Consider the following 26,492-nt stretch of genomic DNA (forward strand, 5'->3'; position numbering starts at 1 on the left):
CACAAAAGGGTAAGTGAAACTGTCATGCATTTTCTTTTACCATGTACTGTATTTCAAATTCCACACCTGTGTATTCTCCCCATATCGAGATGAGAGGAGATTCACTAGAATATTTGATATTCACTGGAGAATCCCTGTAAAAGAGGAACACAGAAATTCACATAAAGCAGATTTAAAATCCCCCACAAAAAAACACAATGACTTCAAAGGCATGCTGGGAGACACACCAAAATGAGCTACTTCAATATCAGTTCTTACTGAAACAGAGGTGAATCTGCTTGCCGTTTCTGGGGAACCTCTGAACTGTTGCTCATTTTCCTCTTCCAGGACAGAGTCTGCCCTCTCCTACTCTCATTGGCTGAAAATGACGTTCCATCCTTCACAATTTCATCCGTTTCAATTCTGTCCCTCTGTTCATTTCGCTTCTGTCTTGTTCTCTCAGATATCCTCCTCTTACCAGTCCCCAGATTTGGCTGGTCAATGGGAATCTCAATAATCTCTTCTTTATTTGGATGGCTTGAGATTGGTGTGGCCTCTTGCAGGCGATCAGAGTGTATTTGAGTATGTTTGTTAGCAGTAGTCCCCAGTTTCATGAATGGAGGGAAGGACAGAGAGAAGAGGATGCAGTCGTCCATAGGTAAAGACCAAGTGTCTGAGAGAAATAGAGAATGAGAGGCTTAGTAAATCACTGCGACTTCTCACCCGTTTGCTAGTCAAATAATACATTTATAATTCTAACAATCAAAGCAAAGATCATGACACATCAGTCATAATTATCCACTGAGCCAGCCTTACCTTTTACATCAATGTGTCCAAGATTTCTGTGATGTTCAATTAAAGCCTTCATCTCCTCTGGCGGAGTCGCAGATTGCAAACACTCATCCAGAACTGAGGAGGCCCCATCAAGCCATGACACCACCTGAGAAAGTGCCCTTAGTCATCACGGGTGTGCATTAGCAGTGGTAGGTTCAAGTTTAATACAATACAATACATGCTGTATTCTTTCTTCCTATTGATTACATTTATTTTTTTGCACAGGAGGATGCTGAGGGGAGAACAGCTCATAATAATGGCTGGAATGGAGTGAATGGAATGGCATCAAACACATGGAAATCATGTGTTTGATGCCATTCAGTTTATGCCGTTGCTGACATTACTATGAGCCTGTTCTCCCAATTAAGGTGCCAACAGCCATCTGTGGGTTAATGTGCATAGAAAAATCACCCACACAGTGGTCCCTGGGTGTAGTGATGGAAGCTTTGATTCTGTCCAGGTGGGGCTGGATGGTCTCAGGGTTGACTTGGTGATCACCACGACACAACTCCAGAACCAGCTTTGGACACAAAAAAAGTATTTCAACGCTATCATTGGCACCAGTGCACTACTGGTTTACTGGTTCAACTATCAACCACTGTTAGACAGATTGGAGGGAACTAATACAGTTGTTAAATGTACAAAAATAAACTAAATTTCAGTCACTAAACAAATCCATGTGCAGACACACATGCACACACACTTCTCAACAGAGATGCTAACCCTGGCTCTCAGTCCCAGGATGAGTTGGGCCCTCTGCCGGTAACTCAGCAGCTCTGGAACCATCTCTGTCACCGAGGTGACAAACTCCTCCAGCATCCCATAATGCATGACAGGTCCTTTCTGCACAACTTGCCACATAGCAGCTGACAGAAGTTGCAGGGGTGGAGCCAAAAGGCGTAAATAAGAAATTGATAGAAAGGGGATCTGCGAGAGATAAATAATTATACTCACATTAAAACACTACTAAGATCTACCAACACATTGGGTATTTGCTGTTCCAAAGACATTTCATCATAGGACAGAATTTATACTAAATTTAAGAATATTCATTAGTAGTAAGCCTTTGTGTTGGCGAACATATGGGACACGTCAAATTAATTGTAGACTTTAAACAATTGCACATAGCCCAAACTAAATATGAGCTGCAGGATAAAGGCTCACGAGGATGGCATGCAGATGCATAGCATCTGATGCATAGCAGACTCAACTATATAATGTTGCATTCAGGTCGGCACTAGAAAACTCGGAAAGTTCCACTATATACACGTTGTATTTAAAGCAATGATCGCAAGCAGTGTTTTAAAAACGTAGGCCAAACACTGCCCAGGTGGTGAAAGAAAATCAGTGTTTCAAAAAAGTCACGCACCTTTACAATTTTCTGTACGGCTTCTTTCCATTGCTTGTGTCCAATTTTCAAAGAATATCCGACATTGTCGCAAATATATCTCAATAACAGGGTTATTTACCTTGTTGTAGTGGTGTCAACTCAAACCAAAATGCTCTGATGCTATCTTGGACAAATATGGATGTATTTCTAATAAAAAACGTGCAGCATTATCATACTCATTCTGCAGGACGAAATAGATATCGTTGAGCGCATAAATCATTCAAAAATATTAGGAGACTGCTTCTCACAATTTGAACCTGGATGACCGAAAACAAATATTCTGGTCTAATCCGCTTTAGTCCGGATCACATGAAGCCTGATTCCCCCATTGATTGCGGAGAACCATAATTGCCCGGTTTTTGCTAATGAAGGCCACTATACGGAGTCACCGCAACTACCGGGTTGATTTTAATGCCTACGGAGATATAGGCCAAAACAGCCATATATCATGTTTCCGTATCATATATTCATTATCCATATATGGCTAATCCCCTTTAAACAATCAATTGTGTGTGTGAATTACACCCATGACATTCGAGGCGGGGGGAGGGTCCTCCATTTATAAACTGTGATACTGTATTTACTGTCGTTGCTTTGGTCTTTTTCACTAAATTTCGTTTTTCTTTCATCAAAACTGATGAGGAAGAGTGTAGCCACATCAACATTGCCAGACTTCCAGGAACGCTTGCGAAACAGACCACGCCGCGTTTGGGATTTGAGAATTTAATGAGAGAAAGGTTGGACTAAATTCCTGAGTTGTTCATTTTCTCGAAATCTAAAGACACAACCTAGATTCCATACAATGTCTTAAGTATTTTAACATGTTTTTACTCCGACCTCCTGAAATCGACAAACTGACACCTTTTCATTTTCGTCAAAACGACTTTATTTGGAAGGAATGCCTTTGATTTGACAGCCCGCACATGCGCAGTTTGTCGTGAGACGCAACGACGTACTTCTACGCATGCGCTTTGCTAGACAAAGTCGTCATGACATCGCCCAGTGTGATCGGGGATTTCTATTGGAGGGGCAGTTTTAGCCTATCTTCATACTGTACTGTCTTTGATGTAGTGGTATCCTGTGGTTCGCTGTCCTAAACCAGAAAAAAACAGTCGCGTAAGTCATTGTGAGATGGCTCAACAATTGTTATTAAAAGTAATTTGCAATCATCAGGGAACATTGAACTATGCAGATCTGTCAGATATTGGGTGTGGGGCAGATATGATCTGCGCTCTTGATAAACTTGTTGAAAACGATTTATGTTCTATAGCAGTGTGTAATGGAAATGAACGCATTTTTGCGAAAACGAAAGTTAGACGCTGCAAGGCTCAGCAATGTGATGGCTGCAATGATTTACATCTATGTAAATTGTATCTATTTGGGGACTGCAAGAATAGTATCGGAAGGTAAGCATAAAATATGTTTTATACGATATGGGCTAAATAAACTGCGTTTAAACAGGCAATCCAATTCTGAACTTGTTTCCATAATCTTATCTTTTTTAGAGCTGATGTGATTGGACAGAGGACCAATTATTGAAAAAAGATCAGAATTGGGCTGCCTGTCTAAACGCAACGATAAAACCAGAGAAGTCTTAAAGTAGGACAGTTTGTTTTGCATGGCCTGGTTAAACTCATCCGGGGCACCAGGCCATGCAAAACGAACTCGCCCAATGTTAGACTGCTTGCCTACACATTAAATGTTTCATTGCAAATGGTTATTACTATTATTACATTTGAGGTATTTCAGGCCAAAACTTGAAACTGCAACAGTGTTGAAAGATTCAATGGGGTTTAGATGTTGAATTAATTCAGCAAACTGAATTGTGCCTTGCATGTTTATTGACCTGTTTATTAACACTTTGATTCCCAGACGGACATGCCGCTTTGGCCATGGCCTTCACTCCGAACACAACTCCATAGTTTTGAGAGAGCATAAACTTGAGACGCTGAGTAGACAGGAACTCCGGCAGCTATTATTACAGAATGACAACTCCCTCCTTCCACCGGTAAGAGCCAACCGTTTACCTCTAAGTGCTGATGTGGATCAGTGGAATGTGTGTGTCTGTGTGTGTGTGCGTGCAGGGCCAGCTCCAGGCATAAGCGACATAAGCAAGGGGGTGGGGGAATCTATCGGGTCTCAATTTATTGTTGAGAGTTAGAATAGTGTAATACTACACAAGGTGCAATTTCAAAATTTGTTTGTGTATCAGCAATTTCTCTCTTATTAGGTCAGTCATTGACAGTCACTCAATTAGTAATGTCAGCTAACCATTTTGAGATTGGTACGTTAGTTTCTCCAGCTATCTAAACATGTAGTAGTCATTGCTTAAAACCAACTTGGCATGCAGTACACATGCCCAGGGCCACTGACCTCCGGAGGGCCCCCATTGATTTTGTTAGTTACTCTCACTCAGATATCATTAACAAGGCATAAATCATGGCAAAATGTGTGAGGGGGCAACCAAATCTCTCTTAGAGGCCCCAATAGGATATAACCTGCCATGTGTGTGTGTGTGTGACTGATGAAGAGGTGCTGTCTGCACATATTAAAATCCATTTGAATTCAATTACTCTTTGACAGAATCCCATTTTATGTAAATAAAACTCTCCATATGTTTGCCCATGGAAGAAGTGGTCAGAAAGTGATCTTCTGGACACGAACAGTAGGCTACCTGTGCATGTTCGTCCACTCCAAAATAATTCCAGCATCCAAACTTCATGTATACTCGTGCCATTTGATGAATGGAAATAGACATCTGTTACAAAACACCAACAAGTGCACCTAATGACATTCAGGGATTACCATTCATTAGCCTACATTAACTGACAAATGTACCTTTTTTTGTAGCCTGAAATGGGGGTTAACACCTGAAATGGGGCTGAAACTGTCCTGGGAAAACTGGGATGGTCACCCTAACACACACGGTCAACTTTACTAGACTAGGCTACAATGTGAATTACCATGAACTTCAAATATGCCTACCGGTAGCCAGTGATGTAGTGGTAAACGAAAATAGGTGGGTGAACTCTGATTGCCGGCCACGGTGAAAAAAGTAACGCTCCCTATACTTTCAATGCATTTTTCTGAAAAAGGTGGGTAAATGGCGTTTACTTGCGTTTACCCTCCAGTAGGCCCACAGCACTGCCGGTAGCCTACCCTGTCACCCGAGACAATTTTACACACGTGAACACACGCAGAACAGGTAGCCTACATTCAATATAATAGGCCTATGATTTGAATCAAAACATATGAACTTTTCCCACATTTTGCTACGTTACAGCCTTATTCCAAAATAGATTTTTTTTAAATAACCCATAATGACAAAGAAAAAACAGGTTTTTAGAAAATGTTGCAAATCAAAAAATATAAAAAAACAGAAATATCACATTTACATAAGTGTTCAGACCCTTTACTCAATACTTTGTTGAAGCACCTTTGGCAGTGATTACAGCCTTGAGTCTTCTTGGGTATGGCGCTACAAGCTTGGCCCACCTGTATTTGGGGTGTTTCTCCCATTCTTCTCTGCAGATCCTCTCAAGCTCTGTCAGGTTGGATGGGGAGCGTCGCTGCACAGCTATTTTCAGGTCTCTCCAGAGATGTTCGATTGGGTTCAAGTCCGGGCTCTTGCTGAGCCACTCAAGGACATTCAGAGACTTATCCTGAAGCCAATCCAGCGTTGTCTTGGCTGTGTGCTTAGAGTCGTTTTCCTGTTGGAAGGTGAACCTTTGCTCCAGTCTGAGGTCATGAGCAGGCTATCATCAAGGATCTCTCTGTACTTTGCTCCATTCATATTTTCCTTGATCCCGACTAGTCTCCCAGTCCCTGCCGCTGAAAAACATCCCCACAGCATGGTGCTGCCACCACCGTGCTTCACCATAGGGATAGCTTATAGATATAAATTGCACAGGAATTATACATTTACAGTACATTCAGAAAGTATTCAGACCCATTCCCTCTTTCCACATTTTGTTACATTACAGCCTTATTCTAAGGATCCGCCCCCTTTTTTCAATTTTCGCCTAAAATGACATACCCAAATCTAACTGCCTGTAGCTCAGGACCTGAAGCAAGGATATGCATATTGTTGATACCATTTGAATGGAAACACTTTGACGTTTGTGGAAATGTGAAAGGAATGTATGAGAATATAACACATTAGATCTGGTAAAAGATAATACAAAGGAAGAAAAATGTTTGTTTTGTATTTTTTTTTATACCATCATCTTTGAAATGCAAGAGAAAGGGCATAATTAATTATTCTAGCCCAGACGCAATTAGGCTTTGGCCACTAAATGGCCGCACTGTATGTGCAAAGTTTTAGAGCGATCCAATGGACTATTGCATATCTATTCAAAATGTTGTATCAAGACTGCCCAAATGTGCCTAATTGGTTTATTGATATATTTTCAAGTTCAGAATTGTGCACTCTCCTCAAACAATTGCATGGTATTCTTTCACTCTAATAGTTACTGTAAATTGGACAGTGCAGTTAGATTAACAAGAATTGAAGCTTTCTGCCCATATCAGATATGTCTTTGTCCTGGGATTTTTTTTTGTTTCTTACAACCTCATGCTAATCGCATTAGCCTACGTTAGCTCAACCGTCCCTCGGACGGGACACCGATCCTGAAGAAGTTTTAAATGGATCAAATAGTTCCCCCCCCCCTCATCAATCCACACACAATACCCCATAATGACAAAGCAAAAACAGTATTTTTTTGTTTTTTGCAAATCTATTTAAAAAAACAAACAAACAAACAGATACCTCATTTACTTAAGTGTTCAGACCCTTTGCTTTGAGACTCGAAATTGTGCTCAGGTGCATCCTGTTTCCATTGATCATCCCTGAGATGTTTCTACAACTTCATTGGAGACCACCTGTGGTAAATTCAATTGATTGGACATTATTTGGAAAGGCACACACCTGACTATATAAGGTCCCATAGTTGAGAGTGCATGTCAGAGCAAAAACCAAGCCATGAGGTCGAAGGAATTGTCCATAGAGCTCCGAGACAGGATTTTGTGAAGGCACAGATCTGGGGAAGGATACCAAAAAATGTCTGAAACATTGAAGGTCTCCAAGAACAACGGTGGCTTCCATTATTCTTCAATGGAAGAAGTAAAGGGTCTGAATACTTATGTAAATGTGATAGCTCAGTTTTTTTTTCATAAATTAGGAAAAATTTCTCAACCTGTTTTTGCTTTGGTGTTATGGGTTATTGTGTGTCGGGGGGGGGGGGGCTGTAATGTAACAAAATGTGGAAAAAGTCAAGCGGTCTGAATACTTTGAATGCACTGTATGGATTTTTAATGGTATTGTTCTCTTTATTCAACCCACCCGCCACACACCCACCATTCAGCCAGACAATATTTAATGACCTTTTACCTGCCCTCCCCACTGATATAACCACGGGGACTGCAAGTTATAATTCAACCCGCACATTGCTACTTCACATTGCTACTTCAGAACAATTAGCTAGTACACCATTGAAATGTAAATAAAAAAATTTACTTTTAATTTCTACCACAAAGATGTCACGTTCTTCAAAATGAGCGACCAAGGCGCAGCGTGCATTGAGTTCCACATCTTTTTAATACAAAGTGAAACTAGAAACAAAACTTACAAAGAACGTGAAGTTGATGTTCCCAAACACACTAACAAACAATATCCCACAAATGCAGGTGGGGAAAAAGCCTACCTAAATATGATCCCCAATTAGTGGCAACGATTACCAGCTGCCTCTAATTGGGAACCACACAAACCCCCAACCTAGAAATCTAAAAACTAGATAACCCCCCCCCCCCTCCCCACGCTCTGCCCTAAACACCATAGAGAACCGAGGGCTCTCTATAGTCAGGGCGTGACAGTACACCCCCCCCCCCCCCCCCCCCAAAGGTGCGGACTCCGGCCGTAGAACCTGAAACCAAATGGGGAGGGTAGGGGGGGTGACTAGTGTCAGTGGCGGCGCCGGTCTTTGCCCCCGCCCAGACCACGGGTCCGGCCATGGAGCCGGGTAGAACGCCGTGCCCGGACTGGGCACCGGCACCGAGGAAGGCTCCAGCCATGGAGCTGAGTTGGCCGCCGTGCCTGGACTGGGCACCGGTGCAGAAGGCGGCTCCGGCCATGGAGCAGGACTGGACACCGTGCCTGGACATCGGTGCAGAGGAAGGCTCCGGCCTTGGAGCTGGACTGGACGCCGTGCCCAGACTGGGCACCGGCGCAGAGGAAGGCTCCTGCCATGGAGTGTGACTGGGTAGGCGCACTGGAGACCTGGTGCATGGAGCCGGCACAGGTGGCATTCTGTCACGTTCTTCAAAATGAGTGGACCAAGGCGCAGCGTACATTGAGTTCCTCATCTTTTTAATACAAAGTGAAACTAGAACCAAAACTTACAAATAACGTGAAGTTGAAGTGCCCTAACACAAACAATATCCCACAAATGCAGGTGGGGAAAAATCTTTCCTAAATATGATCCCCAATTAGAGGCAACGATTACCAGCTGCCTCTAATTGGGAACCACACAAACCACCAATCTAGAAATCTAAAAACTAAATAACCCCCCCAGTCTCACTCTGACCTAAACACCATAGAGAACCGAGGGCTCTCTATGGTCAGGGCATGACAAAAGATGACCACAGGTCCACACACCGTTGAATGTGAACTTAAAATGGTCATGTTGTCTATTCTATTGTCTATTTCTTATAATTTCAATAGGTTTCCTGTGGAGGATTGACAGTATAATTTAAAACCACAGATTTTCCATTTCAAGTCAACGTTATCTGATATGTACACCTCCAATAGTCTTTCTGGTAAGAAAGTAGACATTTAAATTGTATTCCCATTTTAGTACATTTATCAGTCAAAACATGACACCCACTCTGTATTCTAAAGCATGTTGTGTCTCAACAGATACTTTATCTAAAATAGGGTCTAAGCTACTGCATATGCAAATATGTGTTTTATTTTTTTTAAATAATTGTTGTAAAAAATGTTAACCCTTTACACTCGTACCTGTATACAGGTTGAAAATGGCAGATTTGGGCAAGCATAAATTGGAACGCTGTGGCTGTACAGTAAGATGCTGTACATGTCGTCAGACCTCAGGCTCTGTGCTTCACAGCGCAGTATGGGTTTTGACTGACAGACGTTCTCAACTTGAGCCCCGCGCGCGACACGAAGTTGCCCCATCCTTCCCGCTAATTGGGCAACTTTTGTAAATGTTCTGTTGACTGAGTGAGAGAAATGCTGTTAAGTAAGAGGACTCAATGTACAATATCTTGAAATATGAGACGGTGAGGATTATAATAAATGCTGCTTTGATGTGTTTGGCTTGCTTGTATGACCTGTCCAAATGTGCACTTCACATTTTCTTATCATAAAACTCATATCATATACAGTATCAACGTTTATGATCACTGTTTGTACAGTTACAATATGGCATCATACCCTGAACAGAATAAGCCTGTTTGTCCACTGTGAATTTATTTTGCTGCTGCACAGGCGCGAGCATGTATTCATGAATCCTTTTCTACTGCCCAGGAATACAGTACTTTATGGCAGAGTGGCAGATTGTGGGCATGCGCCTGTCACAGAGAAATGCAAACACCAGCTGGTTGACAGAGCGCTGTGCCATCTCTATGCGCTTGTTGATGTTCCCCATCCCACTGAAACATCCAACTCCTCCACTGTGGGATGTCAGAGTAGGTCACCGTTGTCAGATATCCAGATGACTACCTCCAAATCAGCTCACATCTGACGCAACAGGGCTGTCTCCTTTGTGTGTCCCACGTCGCTTCCACCGATGTGGATGACTATGATACATTCACAGTCACACCTCGCCTTGGTGAGAGAGAATCATTCAGAACCCTTCCATTAAGAACAGGTCATCAATTTTTTGCTCTCCTGTAGTCATCTAGCCACATTGTGTAATCGCATAGTAAATATTTGCTTCAGTCTTTGTTTCCTTGCTCTCACCAATTTGCTTTGAGCAATGATCAGTAGGATTATGAGCTGGGATCTTATCAATAAATAAAATGCACAGCATTGTGAGGGTTCACAAGGAGAGCATGTGTTAAGCTGTATGATAATGTTGAATAATCACTTTCTGGTGAAATTAAAAACAAAAAAACGACGTTTTAAGTGAGAATAGGTATTGGTCTGAAGCCGAAAAAGAAATGAAATTCACATGAGCACCACTATGCTTATTCCACCCATGCTCTACCAAGGTTTTCCAGCACACAGCTTTGACCTACTACAGTAGCTATGTTGGCATTGTACTTCAAACTGTGTAGGCAGGTTGCTTAGGATTCAAACCTTCTGAAACAGCCGAATTCATCCTCTTCAGGGGGATAATGGACTGTACAGTGTATTATCGTTGCATAACCATCTTTACTGGAAAAATAAATACAAGTACAAACAACTTTAAGCTACATCTTATTTTGACATCGGTAATGAACTGTCCATTGATCAGCACAGCAATTGATAAAACAGGACCCTATATTACGTATTAAGCCAAAAGTTACAGAAATGAAGAATGCAGACCACCACCTGTTGGGCACATACTGACCAAAAAAGGATGTTATTTTTTTCAATGACATGTATTGCTAAAATAAAGGTTTAAGAAAATACAGGGATGCACCACATTGCTGCAAGACAAAACAGTTCAATCAAGCCTGATGGTCTTGTAAGTATAAAAGCAGAGCTTGCTTTAATTAGATTTTTTAAAGCATGAAAAGGTAGCGTAATGGTATAATGTCTTACTGTGGTGGGTGAAGAATCCAATGCTTTACCTTGTATGCGGTACAAACCACATTATTGTGGAAGCACCTGTTCTAAGAGTATGAATTAGGCTGTTCTATTCTCACTTAAAACATTTTTTATTTATTTTTAGTCTCTTGAATGTTTTGGCATTAAGGTGTTAAAACTGTAGCACTTCTACAATGGGTAAATATGTATGGAATGTTCTGTCAAATTAATAGGGGTTCTGTCAAAAAGTGATTGAATTTAAATGGATTTACCCAATAGCTCTGTGTGTTCATCTCATGCTTTCTTGCATAAACAAGTATTTTAAAAGCCTTGTCACTCACTCTTTCAGGTGTGCAACTCTTATAACAAAGGCACTATGCCATATGGCAACTGCCCGGATCAGGAGGGGTGCAGGAGACTTCACGTGTGTGACAGGTACATCAGAGGAACCTGTTCCTCGGGAGCCGACTGCAACAGGTGTCATGACTTCTTTGAGCCCCACCCACTGAGGACCCTGCAGCAGAGGGGAGTGCCAAACGATCTAATGGTGTCCATGTTGTCCACCTACCGAAACATTCAGGCCATGAAAAGTGAAGGTGCCGGCAGTGCTGCTTCTATCAACAGGCCCCAGAGCTGTCCTCAGAGAAACACAGGTAGACGGCTGCAGGAACAAACATCAGGGTTGTGTTCAGTAAGGAATAATGTTTCAGAACAGTCACTATACAGTGGGGCAAAAAGTATTTAGTCAGCCACCTTTTGTGCAAGTTCTCCCACTTAAAAAGATGAGGGAGGCCTGTAATTTTCATCATAGGTACACTTCAACTATGACCGACAAAATGAGAAAAAAAATCCAGAAAATCACATTGTAGGATTTTTAATGAATTTATTTGCTAATTATGGTGGAAAATAAGTATTTGGTCACCTACAAACAAGCAAGATTTCTGGCTCTCACAGACCTGTAACTTCTTCTTTAAGAGGTTCCTCTGTCCTCCACTCGTTACCTGTATTAATGGCACCTGTTTGAACTTGTTATCAGTATAAAAGACACCTGTCCACAACCTCAAACAGTCACACTCCAATCTCCACTATGGCCAAGACCAAAGAGCTGTCAAAGGACACCAGAAACAAAATTGTAGACCTGCACCAGGCTGGGAAGACTGAATCTGCAATAGGTAAGCAGCTTGGTTTGAAGAAATCAACTGTGGGAGCAATTATTAGGAAATGGAAGACATACAAGACCACTGATAATCTCCCTCGATCTGGGGTTCCATGCAAGATCTCACCCCGTGGGGTCAAAATGATCACAAGAACGGTGAGCAAAAATTCCAGAACCACACGGGGGGACTTAGTGAATGACCTGCAGAGAGCTGGGACAAAAGTAACAAAGCCTACCATTAGTAACACACTACGCCGCCAGGGACTCAAATCCTGCAGTGCCAGATGTGTCCCCCTGCTTAAGCCAGTACATGTCCAGGCCTGTCTGAAGTTTGCTAGAGAGCATTTGGATGATCCAGAAGAAGATTGGGAGAATGTCATATGGTCAGATGAAACCAAAATATAACTTTTTGGTAAAAACTCAACTCGTCATGTTCGGAGGACAAAGAATACTGAGTTGCATCCAAAGAACACCATACCTACTGTGAAGCATGGGGGTGGAAACATCATGCTTTGGGGCTGTTTTTCTGCAAAGGGACCAGGACGACTGATCAGTGTAAAGGAAAGAATGAATGGGGCCATGTATCGTGAGATTTTGAGTGAAAACCTCCTTCCATCAGCAAGGGCATTGAAGAGGAAACGTGGCTGGGTCTTTCAGCATGACAATGATCCCAAACACACCGCCCGGGCAACGAGGGAGTGGCTTCGTAAGAAGCATTTCAAGGTCCTGGAGTGGCCTAGCCAGTCGCCAGATCTCAACCCCATAGAAAATCTTTGGAGGGAGTTGAAAGTCCGTGTTGCCCAGCAACAGCCCCAAAACATCACTGCTCTAAAGGAGATCTGCATGGAGGAATGCGCCAAAATACCAATAACAGTGTGTGAAAACCTTGTTAAGACTTACAGAAAACATTTGACCTCTGTCATGGCCAACAAAGGGTATATAACAAAGTATTGAGATAAACTTTTGTTATTGACCAAATACTTATTTTCCACCATAATTTGCAAATAAATTCATTAAAAAATCCTACAATGTGATTTTCTGGAGATTTTTTTCTCATTTTGTCTGTCATAGTTGAAGTGTACCTATGATGAAAATTACAGGCCTCTCTCATCTTTTTAAGTGGGAGAACTTGCACAATTGGTGGCTGACTAAATACTTTTTTGCCCCACTGTAGTTGTCTGCAAACCCTTACTTGGAAGTATTTCTCTATGGACTTGCTTGGTGGTCAATTCTATTTAAATTCCAGACCAGTCAATGAAATAAGTACAATTCTCTGAAATGCTTTTCAATAACTAGGTTTCCATGAAACCTTTTTATGCGAGTAAAGTACAGTTGAATTCAGAAGTTTACATAGACTTAGGTTAGAGTCATTAAAACTCGTTTTTCAGCCACTCCACAAATTTCTTGTTAACAAACTATAGTTTTGACAAGTCAGTTAGGACATCTACTTTGTGCACGACACAATACATTTTTCCAACAATTGTTTACAGACAGATTATTTCACTTATAATTAACTGTATCACAATTCCAGTGGGTCAGAAGTTTACATACACTAAGTTGACTGAGCCTTTAAACAGTTTAGAAAATTCCAGAAAATGATGTCATGCCTTTAGAAGCTTCTAATAGGCTAATTGACATCATTTGAGTCAATTGGAGGTGTACCTGTGGATGTATTTCAAGGCCTACCTTCAAACTCAATGCCTATTTACTTGACATCATGGGAAAATCAAAAGATATCAGCCAGACCTCAGAAAAAAAATTGTAGACCTCCACAAGTCTGGTTCATCCTTGGGAGCAATTTCCAAATGCCTGAAGGTACGACGTTCATCTGTACAAACAATAGTACGCAAGTATAAACACCATTGGACTACGCAGCCATCATACCGCTCAGGAAGGAGACGCGTTCTGTCTCCTAGAGATGAACGTACTTTGGTGTGAAAAGTGCAAATCAATCCCAAAACAACAGCAAAGGACCTTGTGAAGATGCTGGAGGAATCAGGTACAAAAGTATCTATATCCACAGTAAAACAAGTCCTATATCGACATAACCTGAAAGGCCGCTCAGCTAGGAAGAAACCACTGCTCCAAAACCGCCATAAAAAAGCCAGACTACGGTGTGCACATGGGGACAAAGATCGTACTTTTTTGAAAAATGGGGGAGGCTTGCAAGCCGTAGAACACCTTCCCAACCGTGAAGCACGGAGGTGGCAGCATCATGTTGTGGGGTCCTTTGCTGCAGGAAGGACTGGTGCACTTCACAAAATAGATGGCATCATGAGGTATGAAAATTATGTGGGTATATTGAAGCAATATATCAAGACATCTGTCAGGAAGTTAAAGCTTTGTCGCAAATGGGTCTTCCAAATGGACAACAACCCCAAGCATACTTCCAAAGTTGTGGGAAAATGGCTTAAGGACAACAAATTCAAGGTATTGGAGTGGCCATCACAAAGGCCTGACCTCAATCCTATAGACAATTTGTGGGCAGAACTGAAAAGGCGTGTGTGAGCAAGGAGGCCTACAAACCTGACTCAGTTACACCAGCTCTGCCAGGAGGAATGGGTCAAAATTCAGCCAACTTATTGTGGGAAGCTTGTGGAAGGCTACCCGAAACGTTTGACCCAAATTAAACAATTTAAAGGCAATGCTACCAAATACTAATTGAGTGTATGTAAACTTCTGACCCACTGGGAATGTGATGAAAGAAATAAAAGCTGAAATAAATCATTCTCTCTACTATTATTCTGACATTTCACATTCTTAAAATAAAGTGGTGATCCTAACTGACCTAAGACCAGGTATCTTTTTAAATTAAATGTCAGGAATTGTGAAAAACTGAGTTTAAATGTATTTGGCTAAGGTGCACGTAAACTTCCGACTTCAAACTGTACATGTTGGATGAAAAATGTCATGACAGGCCTGGGGGAAAAAAATTATTGGTAACCTTTCCAAATGTTGACATAAAAATACGCTGGACAACGTAAGTTATTAAGCGAGAAAAGGCGGAAATGGTTTTATTCCCAAATATTGAAGTAAACTTGGAGTCACAGGATGACATGTTGTGTGGTCCTCCCACTACGGCTCAGGAAAGCATTCAGTTTATTAGGCCATAGACGAAACAAGTTATGATCAACTTCTCAGGGTGGTGAAAGTGCAAGGTGATACGCTTGATGCTCCTTTCCAATAAACATTGAGGGTTTTATTCTGGTGACATGATCATCAATGCTTGGCTGCCATTTGACAAATAAAAATGATCTTGCTCTTTTGTCCATAATAATCTCATCATGTAGACTGTACCCACAACTGTATCTGCGAGATGGTGGCTAGAGCGCACGTGCCAATACCTGAGTGGGCACATTCGCTGTATAATGCAAAAACACGTATTCAGTACATGGGAATTTAACTGCAAAAGTAATGTTTCTGTTCACGATGTCATCATGCACAGCCTTTTATCCACAACAAGTCAATCTGATGGAAACACGTCTCTGGTGGGAAAATGCGCAGATAGTTTGGATGGAAACCTAGCTAGTGAGGAAAATGTGGAATTGGAATTTGGTTTACTTCATGAGTGAACTGGAATTGACCTCAACCCTGTTGCCAACTTTGATTTCATGTAACTAAATGTTTGTTTGTTGATTTGTTTATTTACAGTGAGGAATGAGATCTGCATGTTCTTTGTCAAGGAGGACTGCAAACAAGGAGGTACATTTAACGAGGGAGATATTGTGTGTGGAGGCAGAGTGACTAGAGGATAGCGTTCCTATGTTTGCTTTGGCAGCTGCAAGGGCTTTGCCCCATTTTTACTCAGGAAGAAGCTATGGCAGCCGGCCGGATATGAGTTTATCTATAACTTTCAAGGTTGTCAGTAGATACACAATACAAACCCTGTGAAACCATAATTCAGGGACAAATCTGGCTGTTACCCAGGTGCAACAATGATACTCAGAAACATATCACATCTCACTGCAAACGTATGACTTTCAGAGAAATGCTCGAGAGTCCACTTCAAAATGCCCTACAAGTGGGAAGTGAACGGTGGACAGACTTGGTCAGCTCTGCCAGAAAACGAAGCAATCGAGAGAGACTTCTGTGACCCTTCTAAGATACACAGGTACAGTATGTTGTTATGTCATACTTAAGGATAGACTCAGCAATTTCCGCAACAACTAAGAGCGTTGGAGTGCAAGCCTCAACTTCCCCGCTGTTTTGGTCCCGTGGCTACCAACATTGTAACAGCGTGAAGCAAACCCGTGCACATGTGCAGATATATTACTGTGTGTGACTCTCCTGCATCTCGCTCATCTCAATATCTGCGGTGCTGCTTGTGGCAACATCATTTCCCTGAGTCTACCTTTAACTAGCAAAAGTTTTTTTTGAACCATTAACCATTTTTGAACCATTTACATTTGTTATGCCTTCACAGTGAGGGAGCTGAGCGTGTGCGTTTCGACTCCATGAGCCGCGGGTTATGGGATGTTCGTCGTCTCTCCACAGTTTCCTCTGTGACCAAGCCCACATACGTACTCACCACAGAGTGGGTGTGGTTCTGGGAGGACGAGTACGGCAAATGGATCCAGTACGCATCCATCGTAAGTGGTGTAAAACACTCAAACAGGCTGATGTGTTACGAGGACAATAATAGAGATAGTAAAACGTTATTCCCCTTGAATTTGAGTTTTTTCCTATAAATCACAGAAAGAGATGCACAGATTATCGTCCATCACCAGTGAAGACCTTGAGAAAAGGTTCCAGGAGGATCAAAGTGCTGTGGTGAAGTTCACTGCAGGCCAGCAGTCTTATGAGCTGAGTTTCAGAGGTAACACACATCAACACTCTTGCAAAACAGCTCTCATGTGCATCCTTCTGTAATAATAGTAATAATAATAATATATTTGAGTTATAAGCGCTTAACACAAGTTACAGTTAGAGTCTAAAAGGCTACTCTTATATACTACCGGTCAAAAGTTTTAGAACACCTACTCAGTCAAGGTTTTTCTTTATTTTTACTATTTTCTACATTGTAGAATAGTAGTGATGACATTAAAACTATGAAATAACATATATGGAATCATGTACTAACCAAAATAATTTTAAACAAATCAAAATATATTTTATTTTGTGATTCAAATAGCCACCCTTTGCCTTGATGACAGCTTTGCACACTCTTGGCATTCGCTCAACCAGCTTCACCTGGAATGCTTATCCAACAGTCTTGAAGCGGTTCCCACATATGCTGAGCACTTGTTGGCTGCTTTTCCTTCACTCTGAGGTCCGACTCATTCCAAACCATCTCAATTTGGTTGAGGTCAGGGGATTGTGGACGCCAGGTCATCTGATGCAGCACTCCATCACTCTCCATCCTGATAAAATAGCCCTTACACATCCTGGAGGTGTGTTTTGGGTCACTGTCCTGTTGAAAAACAAATGATAGTCCCACTAAGCCCAAACTAGATGGGATGGCGTATCGCTGCAGAATGCTGTGTTAGCCATGTTGGTTAACTGTGCCTTGAATTCTAAATAAATCACAGACAGTGTCACCAGCAAAGCCCCCCCACACCATAACACCTCCTCCTCCATGCTTTACAGTGGGAAATACACATGCGGAGATCATCCATTCACCCAGACCGCGTCTCAACAAAGACACGGCGGTTGGAACCAAACATCTCCAATTTGGACTCCAGACCAAAGAACAGATTTCCACTAGTCTAATGTCCATCGCTCTTGTTTCTTGGCCCAAGCAAGTCTCTTATTATTATTGGTGTCCTTTAGTAGGGATTTCTTTGAGGCAATTCGACCACGAAGGCCTGATTCACACAGTCTCCTCTGAACAGTTGATGCTGAGATGTGTCTGTTACTTGAACTCTGTGAAGCATTTATTTGGGCTGCAATTTCTGAGGCTAGTAACTCTAAAGAACTTATGCTCTGCAACAGAGGTAACTCTGGGTCATCTATTTCTGTGGCGGTCCCCATGAGAGCCAATTTCATCATAACGCTTGATAGTTTTTGCGGCTGCACTTGAATAAACTTTCAATGTTCTTGACATTTTCTGGATTGACTGACCTTCATGTCTTAAAGTAATGATGTACTGTCGTTTCTCTTAGCTAATTTGAGTTGCTCTTGCCATAATATGGACTTGGTCTTTTACCAAATAGGGCCATCTTCTGTATACCACTCATACCTCGTCACAACACAACTGATTAGCTCGAACGCATTAAGAAGGAAAGAAATTCCACAAATTAACTTTTAAGAAGGCACACATGTTAATTGTAATGCATTCCAGGTAATACCTCATGAAGCTGGTTGAGGGAATGCCAAGTGTGTGCAAAGCTGTCATCAAAGGCAAAGGATGGAATCTCAAATATAACATATATTTTGATTTGTTTAACACTTTTGTGGTTACTACATGATTCCATATGTGTTATTTCATAGTTTTGATGTCTTCACTATTATTCTACAATGTAAAAAGAAAAACCCTTGAATGAATTGGTGTTCTAAAACTTTTGACCGGTAGTGTACACCCCTCAAATTACAATACTAAAATCGGCAGCAGGTCGCCTAGATGTTAGAGATGTCGAACGGTAACTGTAAGGATGCTGGTTCAAATAGTTATTATTGTAATTACAGACATGACTCAATTTAACGAAAGATTTGGTACTATAAGGATGGTCAGACGACGTCCAGTATTTGTTTCAACTGTGGACGCACAAGCTGCAAGAAGCAGGTAATATATGAATGGGAATGGACTGAGTATATGAGTATATGTTATGAATCCATTTTTTTTTTATTACACCATTTCCATATTGACCTAATAGATTATTTTTCATATGTCATTTCAGGAGAAATGGAGCACGCAACCCCTCTCAGAATTTCAGAGCTGTTCCTGGATCTTGGGACAAGTCTGCGATACCTGACATTGGATACAAGGTCACTTGTTTACATGGGATTCTACTGCTTTGACTTGCAGGGAAGTCTAACATTTCCTTTCATTTGGTTTCAGCTGTGACAACCATTTTGTTTTCCCCCTCCTGCAGACAGTCACTCTTCTGAGTTTTGACAGGGACTATCAGAAGGTACAGAGACTTTTCAACAACACCATGAGGGGCTTCCAAATCACCAGCATCGAGAGGGTCCAAAACAGGGACCTCTGGGAAGTCTTCCAGTGGTATGTTTACATCAACTCTCACACACAATCCTAGCATGTTACTTCCAAAACACTATGTAAACTCTCACACACAATCCTAGCATGTTACTTCCAAAACACTATGTAAACTCTCACACACAATCCTAGCATGTTACTTCCAAAATACTATGTAAACCCTGGCTTGAACAAGATTATGGGGAAGCAGGAATTGAAAACCAGGGTGTGTAGAAATGCTAGACACAAAATATGAGGTGAACATCTCCTATATTTAAAGGTTTATTAGACAAGAGAGACATAGACATGTTCATGTAAGAGGTCTTCAACAAATCTCACCCCCTCCCCTCCCAGGGGAGGGCTGACCTAAATACTCTTGCCTATCTTTTTTCACTGCCAAAGCATTAAATCAAGGCGGAGACCTTGGGGTTGAATAGACTATACATTTGAAACGTCTTAATCGCTTAAAGACAACCATAGACCATTTTATGTCTTAGGGGCCCAGATACCAGTTACTGAGAGCTGCTTTACGGTGACCTCTGGCTTTACATATGGTACCTGGAGGCCAAATTCCAATAGGGAATAACCATCCATAAATAGTATTCTTAACAGCAGCTAATGGTCATTTCCTCTTTCTCAGGAAAAGAGATTTGATGAAGAAAAACAACGGGGGTAAAAACAGCAAGGAGCTACATCTCTTCCACGGAACGGACCCAAAACACGTAGACGCCATTTGCAGAGATAACTTCGACTGGAGGCTGTGTGGAACCAATGGAACTGTGTATGGTGAAGGTACCTCATGTTAACCAACTGTCAGAAATGTAGTCAGATTTTAGAAGCAGTCATGATCTCATCATAGTCAGTAATTTTGTTTTACTGATGATCGTCTGTTTGTTTTAGGGAGTTACTTTGCCAGGGATGCCAAGTACTCACACAGCTTCACCAGCCACTCAGGAGTGAGGTCCATGTTTGCTTGTCAGGTGCTTGTTGGTGACTACACACGGGGTAATTCGGCGCTCCGTCGTCCCCCTCCAAAAGTTGAGGGAAGCCCCACTCTCTATGACAGCTGTGTGGACAATGTCCTGAACCCATCCATATATGTGGTTTTTGAAAAGCACCAGGTGTACCCCGAGTTCCTCATCAAATATGATGATGGCGTCATGCACTGGACCTCTTCAGCTCCAGCTCCACTCAAGACTGTCTCTATCCAATCCACTTCCTTAACCCCAAAATCCAACCGGATTCAAGCCACAGCTGCTGCTACCACATCGAAGAGAGTTCCATCCACTTTGAGTCCATCTAAAACTGCAGCCACAACTTCCTCTAATCCAACCTGTTCTCTTCCCGCCTCGCGGTTTCTCCCAAAACCTGACCAAACCCCATTAACATCTCCAGTCCTCTTAAAGCCAGCCCTAAGTTCTCAATTGGTGGATACCACCCTAGGCCCAGATTTCACTCCCTCAGTTGCAAACCTCACTCACACACTCACTACCCCAGCCAGTACCCCCTTTCGTACGCTCACTACCCCAGCCAGTATCCCCTCTCACACACTCACTACCCCAGCCAGTACCCCCTCTTATACGCTCACTACCCCAGCCAGCACCCCCTCTTATAAACTCCCTTCCCCAGCCAGTATCCCCTCTCCTACACTCACTACCCCAGCCAATACCCCCTCTCGTACGCTCACTAACCCAGCCAATACCCCCTCTCGTACGCTCACTACCCCAGCCAGTACACCCTCTCGTACGCTCACTACCCCAGCCAGTTCCCCCTCTCACACTCTCACTACCCCAGCCAGTACACCCTCTCGTACACTCACTACCCCAGCCAGTTCCCCCTCTCACACTCTCACTACCCCAGCCAGTACACCCTCTCCTACACTCACTACCCCAGCCAGTACCCCCTCTTATACGCTCACTACCCCAGCCAGTACCCCCTCTTATACGCTCACTACCCCAGCCAGTACCCGCTCTTATACGCTCACTACCCCAGCCAGCACCCCCTCTTATAAACTCCCTTCCCCAGCCAGTATCCCCTCTCCTACACTCACTACCCCAGCCAGCACCCCCTCTTATACATTCACTACCCCAGCCAGCACCCCCTCTTATACATTCACTACCCCAGCCAGCACCCCCTCTTATACATTCACTACCCCAGCCAGCACCCCCTCTTATACATTCACTACTCCAGCCAGTACCCCCTCTCCTACACTCACGACCCCAACCAGCACCCCCTCTTATACATTCACTACCCCAGCCAGCACCCCCTCTTATACATTCACTACCCCAGCCAGCACCCCCTCTTATACATTCACTACTCCAGCCAGTACCCCCTTTCCTACACTCACGACCCCAACCAGCACCCCCTCTTATACATTCACTACCCCAGCCAGTACCCCCTCTCCTACACTCACGACCCCAGCCAGCACAGCCTCTCGTAGACTGGCTCTCCAACCCCCCACCCCTTCTCCTACACTCACTCCCTCAGCCAGCACCCTTTCTCCTGCACTTTCCCCTTTAACTGGCCCCCTATCTCTGGCTCACACCCGCTCAACAACCACTACTCACACACTCCCTGCCAGCAGTACCTCTCACTCACTATCCCCTTCATCCTCATTGAGCACACCTTATCACACACTTTCTCACTCATCATGCTCCCCAACTTACACACAAACTCTCTCACACACTTCCCCCTCCACGTCAAGCAATTCTCCAAGCACACTCTCCCCCTCAGCAAGCAACCTATCTCGGGTGTTCTCTCCCTCGACGGGTGCCTTCTATCGTCCACTATCTACCACAACAAGCACCACTAGATCTCCTCCTGAGTCACTGTACAGTGTTCCAACAGCTCAAAGGAGGGACACCAAAGAAAAAAACAGATGCCTTCTGCAATAATTTGCCTTTGTCAGGATGGAGCAGTAAGTATAATGTTTTGATGGCAAACATTTAAAAAAGAAAAGAAAATTTGACAGAAAATGTATTAAAATGATGAATGATCACTTTATTTGCGTATCAAAAATGTAGTATAGCTGTGTATCTTTACCTGTAAGGGCTAAATAACAGTAAAGCTGTTAACAACAAACCAGACATTTGTCATTTTGCACATATGAATTTGGTGAGCATGTTTCCTTTACACAGATTTGCTGACACAGTCCATACATTTTGTAAATGAAACCAGTTTGATGTCTGTGTTTTAAACTGAATAAACTCAGAAAATCATTGATTGCCGATGTTTTTTGGACAAGCCTACTCTTTTCTAAGAGATTTGGAAACACCCTCATGTCAGAAACTTAATTTTTTGGGGAACAAAAATCCTCTTTATTTTAGATTAAACTGAATCAATGAATCACTACTGCTGCTACTGTGTGTCTAGCAGGCCTATTGTGATGTAAATGAAGGTTCCACATACCACTCGGGCAGAGTTCAATGTGCCGTATTTAAAAGGCTGTGTACCGTCATTAGTGTGTTCCATTGCCTGTTTGTTATACTTGGCTACCTTCATAATAGGGGAGGGGTTACATATACTGTAAGTTTCATTTAGTCAGAAATGTTTTTGTCGCATGCTGGTCACCTGTTTTGTAGTTAACGGAGAGCAACGTTCTACTTCAGATTTGACAGTATATGTACAGTTTTGTGAGGGCCAACAGTCAGGTGTCCTACGGTGACCGACATGGATACAACAGCTCTGATCTACAAGGTCCTCTGTGCCCATAATGGGTCCTTTGAGCTGGGAGAATTGCGTGCCAACATTAGCACGATGGAAGATGACCTGGAAAGTGTTTTAGGGAATCAGGAGATGTTTACCAGGGCTGTCTCTAAGGGAAACAAACTGATAGTTGCCAAGACGAAGATGAGGTTATGCAGAGCTAATGGATGTAGTGGCTGCAGCAATTTACACCTGTGTAAGTTCTATCTGTATGGAACATGTCCATCCAATCAGAGGTAAACTTTCTTTACTTTACTGTTTGTTTTTACTCCGGAAGCCATTTACCCGTCATATTACTTCTATTCATTCTACTATTATTTCTGAAATGTTCTAAATTCCATGTGGTCTTACAGAATGTGACAGGTAATGCACTATAGTATACATGTCAATTGCTACAGGTTCGTGGTAAGTTTGTAGATTTGACATTTAAAGAAAACCTAATATATGTTTTAAAGAGCTTCATAAGAAATCGCCTCTCGTTCTTGCGAATTCCAGACAAGGATGCAGTCTCTGCCATGAGCTGACGTCAGAGCACAACATCAGAGTCCTGAGAGAGCATTACCTGGAGGAACTGGACAGGAAGGAGCTGTGTACATTACTGCTGCAGAATGACAACGCCCTTTTACCCCCAGTATGTGCGTCATAGGCATTCGGGAAGGATTCAGACCCCTTGACTTTTTCCACATTTTGTTGCGTCACAGCCTTATTCTAAAATATATATATATATATTTTTTTTTAAATCCTCAATAATCTACACACAATACCCCATAATGACAAAGAAAAAACAGTTTTTTAGACATTTTTACAAATGTATTAAAAAGAAAAAGCAGAAATACCTTTTTTATATACGTATTCAGACCCTTTGCTATGAGACTCCAAATTAAGCTCACGTGCATCCTGTTTCCATTGATCATCCTTGAGATGTTTCTACAACTTGATTGGAGTCCACCTGTGGTAAATTCAATTGATTGGACATGATTTGGAAAGGCACACACCTGTCTTATAGGCATTGTATATTCAATGTTTATTTCCCCACGTCCAAAAGGACGACTGATGAATTCACAGACTTGAGGCTATCATCCAAGTATGTGTACTAAACTGAGCGTGCAGATATCTTTAAAAATTATTTCTTTGAATTGGGATATCTGTAAAACTGATGTACTTGAATTGGGACTGATGCACTTAAACAGAGTTTGCACTTATCCAATGTCCTTATCAAGCCCTCATCAGGAGTGGTCTGTGTTTGTCTCCAGGTTTGCTTCACATACAACAAAGGTAGTGGAGAGTACGGTTACTGTCCTGACAAAGGGAGCTGCAGAAGACTGCACGTCTGTGAGCGCTACATTACAGGAACCTGTGCTGCAGAGGTGGACTGTGACAGGTCTCACGACTTCTACGAGCCCCACCCACTCAACACCCTGCAGCAGAGGGGAGTACCTAATGAACTGGTGGCATCCATGTTGTCCACCTACCGCAACATCCAGGCAATCGGGCATACTAATGATGCTAGTAACACACTTTGGTAAGAGACCTTGTAGAGTAGACTACACTAACCTCGTTCCTCGGAATCAATTTGCTATTGGATATAAATTAGGAGAGAGAGCTGCCAGGTAGATAAGATTATACTGATTGTATTTTATTATAATGCTGTCTAACTTTCTCTAATCATCGTCAGCAAAAAAGACTCTGACTGCCTGCTGAAATCCAAAGCTTTACCCAGTCACTGGGATAAATCTTCAGTACCTGAAACTGGATTCAAGGTTCATAATCACTTTTTAACTCGTAAGATCTTGCATCTGGTCAGAAGGCAGTGCATTATTAGATTGGTAGCTATTACATTGGTAAAAGGATGTTCTTTTCAAATGCATTCCCTCTAGAGGGTTGCTCTGCAGAGTTCCTCAGCTGAGCACAAGAATATTCTGGATCTTTTCCACCAAACTATGACTGGCTTCAGTGTGAAGACTATTGAGAGGGTGCAGAATCGGATCCTGTGGGAGGTCTTTTCGTGGTAAGAATCACAAATCCTCATGCCAAAAGAAATGTAATCTACCCAAGAAATATGTTCAGATTGTTTGGGTTAATCAAAGCAGTCATAACATATGCGAACAGATTTAACATGTTAATGGTAACTGGTACTTAGATTCTAGCAGCAAACACTTGCAAATGCTATGAGGTAGCCTGCCAATGACGATACTGACAAATGAATATGTTGTTCCTCTCCCAAGGCAAGGAGATGTGATGAGAAAGGCAAATGCAGGGAAAGGGAATGAGAAGCAGCTCTTCCATGGAACAGACTCTAAACACGTGGACGCTATATGCCGGCAGAACATTGCCTGGAGGATGGGTGGAACACGAGGAACGCCCTATGGGCAAGGTGAGCTCTGTATTTCATGTGATATCTAATAGATTTTTAAGTTTATATAATGATATATTATGTTACGTGGAAATTGCATTTTTTTTGCTATTCTCTTTCACGTCACATTGTGGAAATACCGTGGAAAAGTTGACAAAACAAATGTCTTTTTAATGTCACACTCACTGTGATTGTTCTAATTCTAACCCATCTCTTTCCAGGAAGCTACTTCTCTAAGGATGCCAAGTTCTCCCACAGCTACACCAGCCAGTCAGGAGTCAGGTCCATGTTTGTTTGTCGTGTGCTGGTGGGAAATTACACGCAAGGACACTCCAGCTACCTCTGCCCCCCTTCAAAAGATGGAAGTCACACCATCTCCTATGACAGCTGTGTGGATGATATCTACAACCCCGCTGTATTTGTGGTGGTCGGGAAGCATCAGGTTTACCCAGAGTACCTTATTCAGTACAGGGAAGGGTCCAGGCCTGGGACCTATGTTCCACCACCTAACTTTGTTCAAAACCAGAGCCACCACAACATGCACTGGACATCTATTCCAGTCATGCTAAGCTCACCAGCCACCCCTGTGCTGCCCAACAATGCAAGGTTCAGATCTCCTTGCCCAACAGGACAGAGAACCCCCAGACCTACCTTGACACATGCTTCTGCACAGTTTGGCTCCCTGAACTCCGTGACACATCCATTGTTTCAGTCAGGTCTGATGACTTATGTCTCTCCTCCACCACCCTGGGTCGGCTCTATGACCTCCATACCACACGCACCTCCATCAAGGACAAGAAGATCACAGTTTACTAAAATGAAAGCAAAAAGTAAATCTATGGCATCACTAGATAATCTATAAGTCTTGGTAGTCAATTTTTTCTTTTGAAATTTAGGAGGAAATTACCTTTTTATGTATAAATAAATTGTATTTATGAAATTATGTGTCCTTTTTAGGTGTTGGTAGAGCATGGCGCATGTAATGCCAGGGTAGTGGTTTTTATTCTCTGGACCACCCATACGTAAAGTGAATGCACGCATGTCTGTAAATCACTTTGGATAAGAGTCTGATAAATGGCATATATCATGTGTTGACAAAATAATCCGAATTGGGCTGTCTGTGTAAATGCAGTCATGGTAGTTTCTGAATGCACAACTGCATACAACATTTATTGTTTTTCTCATTTTTAA

At 42.4% G+C, this 26,492-nt stretch overlaps 3 protein-coding genes across 5 annotated transcripts; 2 read left to right on the forward strand and 1 right to left on the reverse strand.

Moving 5' to 3' along the window:
* LOC109864532 (uncharacterized) lies at positions 1-2,816 on the reverse strand. The gene is made up of 6 exons (XM_031798379.1): positions 2,183-2,816; positions 1,537-1,740; positions 1,229-1,333; positions 796-919; positions 259-652; positions 1-134 (listed from the first exon to the last, which is right to left on the reverse strand). The coding sequence occupies exons 2-6, from the start codon at positions 1,672-1,674 to the stop codon at positions 23-25; spliced, it is 873 nt and encodes a 290-aa protein (XP_031654239.1). The 5' UTR covers positions 1,675-1,740; positions 2,183-2,816; the 3' UTR covers positions 1-22.
* LOC109864534 (mucin-2-like) lies at positions 548-22,463 on the forward strand. 2 transcript variants are annotated; one of them, XM_031798373.1, is made up of 13 exons: positions 548-637; positions 868-962; positions 4,076-4,211; positions 11,302-11,605; positions 15,760-15,810; positions 16,093-16,219; positions 16,532-16,697; positions 16,804-16,924; positions 18,733-18,829; positions 18,945-19,032; positions 19,140-19,270; positions 19,884-20,035; positions 20,144-22,463. In XM_031798373.1, exons 4-13 carry the CDS (start codon positions 11,329-11,331, stop codon positions 22,135-22,137), a joined length of 3,204 nt encoding a protein of 1,067 aa, XP_031654233.1. In that variant the 5' UTR covers positions 548-637; positions 868-962; positions 4,076-4,211; positions 11,302-11,328; the 3' UTR covers positions 22,138-22,463. The 2 variants fall into 2 exon arrangements, with proteins under 2 accessions (XP_031654233.1, XP_020307962.2); XM_020452373.2 differs by lacking the exons at positions 548-637; positions 868-962 and adding an exon at positions 3,180-3,609.
* On the forward strand, positions 22,072-26,469 carry LOC109910301 (protein mono-ADP-ribosyltransferase PARP12). 2 transcript variants are annotated; one of them, XM_020509454.1, is made up of 7 exons: positions 22,072-22,160; positions 23,444-23,579; positions 24,202-24,470; positions 24,624-24,708; positions 24,826-24,956; positions 25,174-25,322; positions 25,523-26,469. In XM_020509454.1, the coding sequence occupies exons 1-7, from the start codon at positions 22,153-22,155 to the stop codon at positions 26,161-26,163; spliced, it is 1,419 nt and encodes a 472-aa protein (XP_020365043.1). In that variant the 5' UTR covers positions 22,072-22,152; the 3' UTR covers positions 26,164-26,469. The 2 variants fall into 2 exon arrangements, with proteins under 2 accessions (XP_020365043.1, XP_020365042.1); XM_020509453.2 differs by lacking the exon at positions 22,072-22,160 and adding an exon at positions 22,593-23,184.
* The last annotated feature ends 23 nt before the right edge of the window (positions 26,470-26,492 follow it).

The sequence above is a fragment of the Oncorhynchus kisutch genome, linkage group LG19, assembly GCF_002021735.2.
Source record: "Oncorhynchus kisutch isolate 150728-3 linkage group LG19, Okis_V2, whole genome shotgun sequence".
In the NCBI taxonomy this organism is placed as follows: domain Eukaryota; kingdom Metazoa; phylum Chordata; class Actinopteri; order Salmoniformes; family Salmonidae; genus Oncorhynchus; species Oncorhynchus kisutch.

Excerpts from the sequence above, each read along its gene's own strand:
- LOC109864532 (XM_031798379.1), bottom strand. The coding sequence starts at position 1,674 with ATGTGGCAAGTTGTGCAGAAAGGACCTGTCATGCATTATGGGATGCTG. Across the intron at positions 1,334-1,536 it reads TCCTGGGACTGAGAGCCAGG|CTGGTTCTGGAGTTGTGTCG; the intron begins GTTAGCATCTCT and ends TTGTGTCCAAAG. Across the intron at positions 135-258 it reads GCAGATTCACCTCTGTTTCA|GGATTCTCCAGTGAATATCA; the intron begins GTAAGAACTGAT and ends CCTCTTTTACAG.
- LOC109864534 (XM_020452373.2), top strand. The coding sequence starts at position 3,335 with ATGGCTCAACAATTGTTATTAAAAGTAATTTGCAATCATCAGGGAACA. Across the intron at positions 4,212-11,301 it reads ACAACTCCCTCCTTCCACCG|GTGTGCAACTCTTATAACAA; the intron begins GTAAGAGCCAAC and ends TCACTCTTTCAG. Across the intron at positions 19,033-19,139 it reads TACCTGACATTGGATACAAG|ACAGTCACTCTTCTGAGTTT; the intron begins GTCACTTGTTTA and ends CCCCTCCTGCAG.
- LOC109910301 (XM_020509453.2), top strand. The coding sequence starts at position 22,913 with ATGGATACAACAGCTCTGATCTACAAGGTCCTCTGTGCCCATAATGGG. Across the intron at positions 23,185-23,443 it reads ACATGTCCATCCAATCAGAG|ACAAGGATGCAGTCTCTGCC; the intron begins GTAAACTTTCTT and ends TGCGAATTCCAG. Across the intron at positions 25,323-25,522 it reads AGGAACGCCCTATGGGCAAG|GAAGCTACTTCTCTAAGGAT; the intron begins GTGAGCTCTGTA and ends ATCTCTTTCCAG.